General features: G+C 36.0%; 1 protein-coding gene across 1 annotated transcript in view; it reads left to right on the forward strand.

The window, feature by feature from the left end:
- Nucleotides 1-12535, forward strand: part of INVS (inversin) — an 83365-nt gene that overhangs the window by 24348 nt on the left and 46482 nt on the right. The window contains exon 4 of the mRNA XM_066184735.1: nt 12209-12382. Coding sequence (XP_066040832.1) covers nt 12209-12382 — 174 coding nt within the window. The remainder of the gene's footprint in view (nt 1-12208; nt 12383-12535) is intronic.

The raw sequence follows: 12535 nt of genomic DNA on the forward strand, positions 1-12535 counted from the left end.
CTAAGAAACCACTCACTTGTGTCCAGATTTGGCACTGACAAAACAGGATTTTCACTATTATTTCGTCTGTTTGGTTTAGTCCCATTTTGTGAACTGTAGGGTGATTTCTGTTGGCATAAGGTATCTTTTTCCACCTATTCTGCAGTAAAAAGGGAAGATATTTGTTTTCACAGACTGTAAATGTTATTCTAATTTTAGGCGAATTAGTTCTGTGTTAAATGTATCCACATATGCTTCAATACATAAAGTACCAGCAACAGATCATTTCGAAAGAGGACACCTTTCTGCTGAAGTCTCCAGAAATCTTCTATCAGGTGTCTGACACATCCTTAATCTGATGCTCAGGTTTGTCATTTGAATCAATAGGATACTAGATAGGATGTCTTCAGCATGCAAGGCTTCTGCTATAGGAGGTATTTGAAAAATAAATTCAGATCTTATGACCAGCCACAAACTCCAGGAGCACTAATCTTTCATTTGTCTCTCTCTTTGTCTGTAAACAGTTGGTTAAATTGTTGATTAAAGAGAATTAAGTGAATCACACTTAAGTCAGAATGGATATGTATGAACTGCATAAGCAAATTCTGTTGCTGCCTGTAAAGCGACAGCTAATGTCAGCATTTCATAAAATACAAAATTAATTTAACTTGCCTATTAAGATTCTAAATTTTCTTGTTGCTTTGTAGAGCAGTTTGGAGCTCTCTTTTGATACGCTTTTTTTTGATTAATGAAGAATGCTACCAGATTTTACTAATGAGGAATAATTTTTGCTGAAATATTAACTGATTTATGTTATGAATATCATCTCTGTGTGTTCAGCCTCATGATGGGAACATTTAAACATAGAGATATACACAAAGGATGTGTTTTTTCAACATTGTTAATATGGTGTGGATTTGGATAGGCTTTGCAAGAACAACCTTCAATTATTTTATCTGCCTCTAGTCTGAACAAAGAGAAATAAATCTAGCACTTTTATTACTGCTAGGATGCAGTTTGAGTAGATTATGAAGTCTTTGATTTATTTACCAGTACTGTAAGTAGATTATGGCTTCATTTTAAGTATCAAACATCACTGCAGTATCTATTGAAGCTATAAAATTATACTATATGTGAAAGTAGCCTGAAGTGTCTGAATAATTATTTAAATTAAGAGTAAACCTACCTTTATTGCTGGTTGTTTTCAATATGGATTGTCTGTCTACTTCTGTAATAGTTCTGGAGACTTTGCTGTGGCTGGAGACCTTTTCTTGTCCAATAGAATTTGATAGGTAGATTTGCAATTATTTCACATAATGGCTTGTTACAGGACTTAATATGTTTTTGAGATACATTTAAATCACATAAAAGGCATGCATTTATTTGCAGATAAAACAGCAGCTAAAATAATAACCAAAAATTCCGTACTCAAAAATGAGCATACATGCAGCGTTTTCACTTTGCAAGCGTTGTTGCTTCCAGCAGTCTGTAAGGACATGACATGCACATCGAGGGGGGCAATTAAGAAGTACAAGGCAGCAGTGACACAGTACTAGTCAGAGTGATGCTTAGTAGTAATGGCAATTAGTTTGCTTCCAGAATGAAATAGTACTGCACAAAGGCGGGATAAAAAGACTTGGACTGGGCTAATGGTTGTTTATTTAGACTTGTTTTCAGGTAGAATTCTGTCATGGATGATACTGTGATTTGTTAATTAGATTACTGTGATTTTTATTAGATTTTTAAAAGGCATGCATCTGTTTCAGGGATATATTTTCTGAGTTTTGTTGCAGAGCTCTTAGTTCAAGACAATCCAACTCAAAGCCATTAAGATGAAGAAAATGAATGTAGTAACTATTTTCTAGTACTAGTTTTTTTTTGAGGAGGAGGGAGTAAGTACTTTCTGACAAATCTTTCAAATCACTGTTTTTTGAAATACAGTTATTTTTGAAAGCTTACTATTTGATTCTTTATGGAGAGGTGGGCAGTGATCCTGTAAATATGGATGTGTCTCAGGCTTTGTTGCAAATCCCCAGAGATTGTGTGTTGTGGGCACTTCTGCCTGAGTGACTTCAAAAGAACACCACAGGAAAACAAGTTCAGTAACAGTGGAAGAGATCAACTGGAAATGAGAATGCTAATTGCATTTTCATCCTTGAAGTGTTTTTTTACACAAAAGCCACTAATTTCCATAGGTAGACCATAATATTTATTGCTGAAGAGCTGAGAACACTACACAGGAGCAACATGTACAGGCCACAGATAAAAGACATCAAAGGCTGTAAGATACAAACACCTATTTTCTTTCAGCCTATGCTGGGAAACAGTTTTACCTTGGCTTTTACAGCACTGGTCTGTTGTCTTCTGTATTGTATTCTTTAACTGTGTACCAGTTGATAGTTCTGTCTATTCCTATGGAAACCAAGAGAGTAAAGCCAATCTTGCAAGAGGCTTTAGGGAGAATTGTTCTTAGTTGAGACACTGCCTTGCTTTCAGTCAAAATGTCTGATAGTCAGAACTGGCCTCAAGTCGTGCTGATGTTCTCCGCTGATGTATTGCCTAAGATGCTTTGCCAGACAGATGAACATGTTCAGCTTGAGAACTGGTAAATAAGGTTTCTGTTCAGCTGTCTGAGAGATTTTTCTCCAGTTGAGTGTTTTACTTTTGAGTCTAGAATGCTGCTAACAAAGTTGCTGAATGGGTACTTTGGGAGATTAAACCCAATGTCAAAAATCAGTGATGTTTTTGTCATGGTCGACTTGAAAGGGTTAGCAGAGCATTACATATTTAAATCCATCAGTGGTTTGTTAGATAGAAGGCATGGCATCATCCTTGTCCACACAGAGGTAATAAAGAACTTACAGATTTTTTTTTTTTTTTTCAAAGCTGTAGTCCAATGGATAACTGCTAAGGGTCATGTCTTAAACAATAATCCTAAAGATTTTCTCTTACTTTTATTTTTTCAGTTACATTGTTAATCAGGGAGTTAACCCTCAGTTAGTGATAACCAGAGAGACAGCCTGCTCTTTTGGTGGTGACTTTACTAATTTAAACTAGAAACTGGGGTTCTAAGTAGCTATGTTGACTTTGGTTTTTTCAGAAGCTAATTAAACAAATTTACTGTAATTCAAGGAGTGTTAGAGTGGTGCAGTTATATACAGTAAAGGGTAGCTTTTACAGGGCTTATAGCTGTTGTAACAAGGCAATATGAATTTGGTTTCAGTGTATCAGAAAATAAGAAGTTCTAGTATTTCATGCATAGGTAAGATTTCAAAACACAAGTGCTAATTTATAAATGAAAATAATTCTTATTTGTAATTAAATTCATATATCTACTTGCTCTCTTAGTAGAGAGAGCTCTCTAGTAGAGAGTTCTTTTCTTCTGAAGAATTCTTGTGAGATTACTGGTAAATAACTGATAATATAAGCGTATCAAAATACTCCTTTTGGTGTATGGATTTCAGTTACTTTTGGAACAGTAGACTCTTCCTATAGATATCAAATTAGAAGCATGATAGAACAGATTCTGTTTTTCCAAGTGCTTAGTTTGTTTCCTAAAAAGCTACTGAAACTGGTGGGTGTTGGTGACAGAAGTCCACATTGTTCCAAGTGGTTTCTGACATTCTAAGAATGTGCCTCTTCTCAAAGAGACACTAAAAGCTGAAACAACCTTGTAGTGGTTTGAAAGCAAAACAAATGAGAGGCTCCAAGTCAGAGATACAATTTAATAGGGAAAAAAAGGAAAGAAAGTAAAATAAAATAGATGCAATAATACAAAAGACCACTGACAGAGTCAGAATACAACCTGAGCGGAGTGATGGAAGCAGTCCAGGTGGGGTGGTCTTCCTGAAGCAGTGATCCTGTAGAAAGGTCTGGTAGCTCAGGTCCTCTGGGAATCCAGTGGGTAAGCCCCCCTCTGGTGTTCAGAGTCTCAGCTTATATCCAGGCTGGAATGCTTGGTTCCTCCCTCTGTGCGGAGCATCCCACAATGGGATGGTGAGTCATGTGGTAAGGCCTGATGGGCCCATTAACAGAAGGTAGTCCAGGAGGGGGTTATCTGTGAGCTGTGTAGCAAAGGTGCTGATGGGCCCATTAACAGAAGATAAGCCAGAGTGGAGGAGGCAGGGATCCCTGCCTCACCTGGTTTCAACAGTTCATGAAGATGGTGATAGAATATACTTCAACCCAGGACAAACCTCTAAAGAAGCTTCATGCACAGCCCCTTTCCTTACCAAAGTTATTAAAATATTTGGGGTTTGGAAATTAGTTTATTTTGCACAAAGTTTTTTTGTGGGGTGAAGCATCCTCTCTTCAGCACCTCCTCACTGGAAAGAGAATGAGCATGTTTGTGTATGTAGTAAAATTATCTTTTGTAAGATCAAGTAGATCAAAGAGCAGTTTCTACTCTGTGAAGATAAGCAGGTTAAATTCAGTTGCCATTTTTGTTTTCAAGAGAAACCTCATGGATGTATTTATCTTTCAAAGGCTTAGCTGGCAATTAAGGAGTTCAAGGTTTTTTTGACTTTCAGTGCTTCTTGACAGCATCTGACAGCAAAGAACTCTTCTCAACTTTGGCTTTAGCATCTGTGCTAATCTGTTGGCAAAGCATGTTAATGCAGTGCCAGGTGGCTGATATGTTCTGCTTGAGTTTCTAAGGCAAAATCTGAAATACTTTCGCGTTGTACATATTTTACCTCCATGAGTGTTTGAGTGTACAGTATGATTTAGTACTCATCAATGTATAGTTTCTACTGGCTTTAGAAATTGATGTGTCACTATTAAAAAGTATAGATGTTTTTGTGTTACAGGCATAAGCAACAATTCAGTCTTGACTTCAACTTCTGAGGAGTCCTGGGTTTAAAAGACTTAACTAAACTAATCTGACTGTTAAAAGATCATAGCAAATAAGTTTTGGGGTTTTTTTCACATTTATTTGTTTGTTTGTTTGTATATTTGAGACAAAATATGCTTCTCTGGGAAGGGAGATCAGTGGCCTGGTATGGTAAATTTCCATGTACATTACCAGTTCTTAATCTGGGTCTAAAGCAAATGAACCGTGTACATGAATGAATATGTACGCAATAACTCATGATATAATTAGTTTTTTTGTTTTCAAGATGCTGTCATATATTCAGCTCTACTGTCTATTTAAGAGTTTTAAAGAAAAATTAAAACAATAATGTTTAAATAGAGTAGTAATTATCTAATAGTTCTATAATCACCATCCTTGTTATGATTGGTGTAGTATTAGAACAGGAGATGTTTTATCTTTGCAATTAATTTAACTGTAATAATTTTGTGCTGTTCTGTTTGTGAAAGTGTAAAAGTAACTGAATTATATATTATATTCCTCTGAAGAGGATTTATTGATTGTTAAATAGTCTATCTCTTCACAAAAGATTGCTAAGAAAATTTTGCTAAAATTTCTTACATAAGTGCTGCTTAATTAATAATGAATATATTTCAGCAATCAAAATTTAATAAGCTAATAAATTATTAATCTGTGCTAGTGATGTATAATTATCAGATCTCTGAAATCCTTTCTGTCATGTTTGGTGGACTTGCTGCACTGCTGTCTTCAAACACACCCCTTTCAATAGGCTGACCTTTGTGCTTCTGATTTTGTGGAGGCCTCTCTTTTACCACTTGCCTGCACTGGGCTGCACGCTTGCCTACCAGGCTTAGTTGCTGCAGGGCTCTCTGTCTGGGGCTGTGGTCAGTGGTTAATGCCTGACTTTTGGTAAATCTCATCTCACAAGTACATAAACAGCAAGGTGCTGTTAAGGTGCAAAAGAATTTTAATCAGTGAATCATTCTTTGGGAATTGTGACATTACAGAATTTAGGGTATTCAATAACATTTCTAAATACTGGTAAGTAATGTTTTAAGAAGGAACTGGCTGAGAGAAGGCAGCCTATTTGTCCTCAGAAGCGTATAAGAATTTGAAATTATGGGGATAAATATGGGTATAAATATATAAGCAGAAATAGAAAATTGCATAAAATGAGCACCTTCTGTCAGCAGTAGGTTCTTTAAGAATAACTGCATATTTAGTTGGCTCACTTGATAGAAATAAATTCAATAGGTTGCCTTTTTAGACCTGTACAAAAACATTAACTGTAGTGCTAGATGGAAAATTGCAAGCTTAATTAGAAATTAGGACACAAAATGCAAATGGTAAATTATTATTTGATAATGAACTGAAAACAGGTACAGTTAAAATATGAGCTGTAAGATCAGAAGGCATGTATTAGAATTCCTTAACAGTTGCACTTGAATCTAATATTAGTCAATATTTTTCATGAGCAAACTTAGAATCATGAGTGGTATTTTTTTAAAGGATACTTAAGAGTGGCACAGTGTTAGACATGATTGTCAGTTAAAGAGAGGATGGTAGTAGGTAGGATATCAGAAGAATAGGAATGCTGAAAGTAATTGAAATCATTAAAAATATTATAGTCCAAAATGCAAGTCCCCGCCGGTGAGGGGAGACACATATAAAGATTTATTCTATGTATTATGAATTTATTATTTGAAACATGACTGAGAAGGATGTAATCTGCTAACTGATAGGAAAATATTCTTAATTTATGGGACAAATGCAGTTTTAAGTATATCTGAGAGGATGCATGCACTAACAGTAGACAAGTGTCATTGGGATTCAGTAGGGTACTTTGTGGGACCCCCTCTGGTAGCCCTGTAATCTCTGCTTACTTGTGTTTAAAATAGAAAAGTTCTAACTAGAATGACTGCAGAAAGTTGATGATTTTTTGTGGGCAATGTAGGGTTTGTCCTTTATTAGTGAGAGAAAAACACTAATGCTTATTTAGATTTTAGAAGCCACACTGTATTTTCGTGGGTAGAAGAATGAAATTTGTCCTTGTGTGTATGTTGGCTAAAAAAAAAAGACCCAAACAAGAAGCAAAACCTAAGAGCCCCAGCCTGAAACAGAGAACTGGGAGGAAAAAGATCCCAAACACTGTAATTCCACTTAAAAGAAATCGCTAGGAAGTTTTTGAAAAGGATTAGATGTTCTTACTCCCTGTGGTGCTGGAGGATGGATTAATAATCAATTTTAGCCTTCACTTCTAATTTGTGGTTTATCTGTACATATTTCTAAGGCTTTCTGTTCTGCTGTAAGTATATGCCCTGACTGCATCTTCAGTGCTTATGACTGTCAGCAATGGAAAGCCCTTGAAAACCACCTCCTTTGTGAGGATTTGTGTTCTTTGGGTCTGTCTGTTCCCAGTGCTGGGAAAGCAGGTATGTAATTTTGGAGTGGAGCCAAAGTAGCATCTTCATGGTTTAACAGCTTGGCATTCTTTTTAATGACCCCTGCTGTTTTTACCAGGAGCTTGTATAGAGATGCTGGTCTGCTTTTTTCCCCAGTTCCTCTAGCAACCCTTACAGTGCACTAAATCTTCACAGACTCATTGTAGGTATTTTGAAAATCCAGCCTAGCTGTACTCTAATAGTTGTCAGCTGATGTGCTCTACATTGTAAATTATTACAGATCAGTCTTTCAAGTCGTGTTAAGTACTTCATGTGGATTAGAATTGTTACAGTTTTTGAAAATGTGGTCTCAACAATTAAAAGGGAAATAAGCAGTTTTTCTGCGTGCGCTGTCCCCTTTTAACCCACTGATGACAAGATGATGCTAGCCTAACTATGGATGTGCTTTTGATGTACTCGGAAAGATGCACGCCTTCCTCTGACTCTTAGCCTTAACCTTCCTTGTACAGCTCACTTTCACCCCTTATAAAAGGTGTTGTATTTTTCTATGCAGAGTGTTTTTAAAATCTGAACATGAAAAGTTTAGTGTCAGAGATGTATCCACACTACAGAGTAGGAGAAGTGGTTAGTGAGAGTGTAGAAGCACACAGTTTAAGATAATGACCAGGTTAACTCACCAAGAAATAGTGAGATGAGAATGGAAATAAATTTTCACAGAGCTCTGTTGCACATCAGCAGAATGTTTCTAGAACCCAGGTGTACTCATTAAAGCAAGTTTGTATGCTTGTGAAATACTTAAAATTTGCTATGAGAAGTACTTAACTTCTGAGGAAGTGTTTGAAACAGAGGCACATAGCACTGAGTGACTCAGGGCAGGACTCTGTGGGCTGTACAGAGTGGAAAGATGTGAAGTGTAAGGCCAGTGTTTTTTGTGCACTGATAATACAACCAGTAGTTTCGGCATCAACCTGTGATTAGGATTATAGCACCACTAAACAGAGCTCATTTTTTCTTTAGCCGTTCACTTAGGTGACCATATGGGACAGCCTGACTGTTGCTGTTTGACAGATGCCCACCCAGCTGCTCTCCCACTACACTTCCTCAACAAGCCAAGGAGAGAAAATTGAAAAGCTGCTTTGCATTAATAAAGAAATAAACACATTTTTTTGTAGACCCAGAAAACCAGGTAGAAAAGTGTACCAGTGATTTTCCACCGAAACCTTTCCCTGGCAGTAGAATCATATTGAATATACTAGACAGCTTTTGTTAATGACTGAACTTGCAATCAGTTAGTGGCAAAAATTATTTTGGGGATATTTTTTTCAATTTCAGAGATAATTTAAATTCTGGCAAATTCATTGATTCTGACTAAGATATTTCTTCCATAACTCTTTTCTCCATTAATATGTTCAGGAAACGAAAGTTTTTGTGACTGCTTAGTAGTTTAACATGGAGTCCAGAATTTTCTTTTAAGTTATGACTTGATGGCAGAGCCATGGTTGCTTATTGAACTGTCTACTAAAAAATGTGTTCTACATCATTGCAGTTAGTACTTGTGGCTGAATTTTTGAAATAGCAGAAGAATTTCTTATGATTATGTTGAAGCCACCTGTGCTCTGAAACCCTGCTCTAGTTTGCAGAGTCAAGTTTTCAAATAATTTTAGCAGAATCTAAAGGAATTTTAAGAATTGGCATTGGAATGGTAAATTTTGGCTGCCAGAAACCAAGTTTTCTGTACAAGTATTTAATCCTATTTGCTCACTATGTTTTCTGTTTATAATAGAATAAATTTTGAGTCACTATCAATGGTAATAGACCATGGACTGACTCAGAGATCTTCATGCTGTCCAGGAATGTTTAGGCCAGTGCAGTATTTATGAGTAAAAACCTAGCCAGTTTGAAGACTTTTTATGCACAAAAATTTTATAAAAACTGGGGAATTGGCTTTTCAAATTAAGCATTCCCTCCCTCCACCTAATAAGATCTAAATTACATCTGCCTTCAAGGCATGTTGATGCATTCCATACTTACAAACTTAAACAGTAATCAATTGAAGGTGGGAAAATTTTCCATTGCCATTAAAAAGCACAATATTGTTTTCTAACAAGTGAAAGGCAGAAAGCAAAATTCAGGGTATTGCTAAAGAAAAAAACAGTCAGCAGCAAAAGGATGAATAAGATAATTCAAGTAATGTAAGTACAGGTGTTTTCTGTGGTAGTGTTAAAAAGAAACCTTAAATCAAATCTTGGAAAGAAACAGAATTTTTTGTGTTTCAGAATGAAGGGATTTATTATAAATTCATTTGCTAAGGAGAAGGATTTGTTGGCTAAACATGCAAGAGAATAATGTAGTAGTAACTGATGGAAAAATGTGTAATAGCAAATATAAAATACAGGATAGGGAGAGAAATTCTAATAATAAAAGGGCATATTTCCTTAGTTTTATTTTAACTTTCAGTCTTCTTTACAGTGGAATCCATTCAAAAAGCAGAATACACTTGTAAATCTTCTAATAAGTACCCATCAACAAGACAGAAATTTTTTTTTTTTTCTCTCATGGGTATGCATGCACTCTGTGCAGGAAATAGTGAGAACAACACAAATGTATTATCCTCTGTGATGGAGAAAAGCAGCTATATTACTTCCAAGACTAATATGCTCTCAAATTATTTAGTGTTTTCTTCCTCCAGTCTGATTGCCAACCACTTCATGATACACTGAGATTTTTTTGCTAGTTTTAATTTTTTCTTTTTTAATGAGTTTTGTAAATTTTTCTCATATTTGCCTGTACAGTGTAATGGTAATAAAGAAGAGTATTCTCATCCCTAACTCCACCTCAGATTTGTCATGAATTAATTCTGAGTGTGTTCTCTGTGGTTTGGGAGCTCTGCAGACATCATGCTGTTCTTTCCCTGTGCTGCGGAGTGTGCCTTGGTATGTGTCGATGTACTAAAGGGACAAAATCCTGTGTTTATGCTTTCCCTGACACCCAGCAGAAGAAAAAGATGTATTTGGTCACTTCTCACTGGGAATGCTGTCATAACTGTGCTGTCTCTGGCAAGAGAAGTTTTTGTGTTCAGGCAGGTTTGTGGTAGGTTCTGTGGCAGACTTTTCTTGTAAGCTGTCACTGGTGACCAAGGACTAGTAACAATAAATGGTAGAAACAGGATGAGGTAGTTTTGTCTGAGCTCATTCATGATTTGCTTTCCCTGATTTGTATTTTAAAATAAAATAGTGTAGCAGGGAAAAAAAGTCACATTCATTTATTTTGGCCGTATCTGGTGAAATCCATTCTGCATCCATATCTCTCAAGTCTTCCATTGCTATTAGACAAGAAACAAAACAGTAGTTTTTGTAAAGGATGCCCTTCCAATGTTCATGGCTGCTTTGAAAAATGAAATTTGAATATTTTTTATGCCCTGGCACTGGATACTGTGGAGGCCTCTGGAATCCTTTGGCCTGTCTCCATCCTACCATTCTGCTGACAAAAGTGATTTGCAATTCTGAGCCTTAGGAGATACCAGAGTGCCCCCGTTCATTAGCACTGCTTGCCCTTGTCTACTTGGTTGCCTTTTTTCATTGTTTTTCCAAGGACAGCCTAAGGGGACTAAGCTAACATGCAGAATTTATGAAAGAATTGTAGCAGACTGAAGTATGTTAATTTGCAGGTAGTTTTATAAGCAGAAGAATCCAAAGACATGACTTCTATTGATTTGAGTGTCACCTTTCCTGTGTACATTGTCTAATAAAGCGTCATCAAATGCTCCAGCTTTTCCCTGAGTGGGGGAGAATTAGTGCAATTTATCTTCTCTTCTGAGCTTTCTATTTTCATCATAGTTATAGATAATGATCTATGTGGGAAATTGGCAAAAACTAGTATCTTGGGGGAAAATTGGAAGACGGTGAGCAAAATTAGGAGAACTTTAGGAGAAGTTAAAGGTTAAGAGTGTGAAATGAGCAGAGGTGTTAAAGCCGTGAGAACTGAAGGTAGGTACAGATGTTTTTAATGAGTTATTGCTCCAGCAGCTGCTGATCCTCGATTGCAACTTAACTGTTGAAGGTGATTAGATTAACCCATGGACTTTGGGAGGTGGAAGCATCCAAATGTTGTATGTAGCATCTCTCCTATATGGAAAATAACTTTCAAGCAAGGGGTAGTAGCAAGTCAAGGCTGGCTGTAGTACTAAATCAGCACAGCTTCTTCATGATGGCATGTTCATGTCTTCAGTTTTTTACTGGCTTCTTCAGTGATTTGAGGAATAAAACCAGATTGGGTTTTTGGGGATCCACCCTCATTTATTATATCATTATATTTATATCAAAGAACCATTTCTATGTTATTTCTTTTGAAAACATAATGAAAACTTCGTGAAAGTCCTCATGTGAAGTACTTTAAATGTCTTGTAAAGCTAGCTATCCCATCCATTTATTATATATATTATAGGCCAAAACTCATACAGTTCTCAATTTAAGAATGTAAGAAACAATCACTTTTGCATATATTTGCTGTGTATTCAGATGAGTACATTTTATCTTTCTGAATCATTCCCAGTTGTTTTTCCTGCTTTCATTTTGAAAATTATATTCTTTCGTCATTTTAGTTTTATTCCTCATCTGATAACTGTTTACCTTGATACTGAAACCAGCATCTAATGATATTATTTCAGTTTTTACATGATTTTTACTGAGGTTAAACAGTTAAGAAACTCTGATAATATTGCAGAATTTTCGGTATTAATGAACTCTGTCTTGTTCTGCTAATGGAATATAAGTATCTATAACCAAGTAGCACAAGAGAGCTAAAAATGAAGAGTTCAAGTTAACAACAAAAAAAAAATCTTCATTAGATGTTTCCAAAGCATTTAGCTGTTGGGCTTGTTGGGCAAGCTTTTTTAGGCCCTGTAATACAATAAATATATAAAAACATATCTAAGTATCATAATTTGGTTTGATAAGCTGACATAAATTTCTCTCTTTTTTTTTTTTGTTTTACCCAGGGAAATTACCGCTTCATGAAACTTTTACTAGCTCGGAGAGGGAACTGGATGCAGAAGGACTTAGAGGATATGACACCATTACATTTAACTACACGTCACAAAAGCCCAAAATGTTTAGCTTTGTTGTTAAAACATATGGCACCTGGAGAAGTGGATACCCAGGACAGAAACAAGGTAAAAGTGTTGTTTATTTTAAGACAACGGCTTATTTTAAGATTTGTAACAGCTTTAGAAATTGGTTTTACATCAAGCAGTTGTGTGCAAAAAGCTGTTTGTCATAAACTTTTTCTAAGTCTTCAGAGTAGAAATATTAGTATTTTCCTGAAG

The sequence above is a fragment of the Chamaea fasciata genome, unplaced genomic scaffold (genome assembly GCF_029207755.1).
Source record: "Chamaea fasciata isolate MVZ Bird 193981 ecotype frontalis unplaced genomic scaffold, bChaFas1.0.hap1 SCAF_1, whole genome shotgun sequence".
In the NCBI taxonomy this organism is placed as follows: Eukaryota; Metazoa; Chordata; class Aves; order Passeriformes; family Sylviidae; genus Chamaea; species Chamaea fasciata.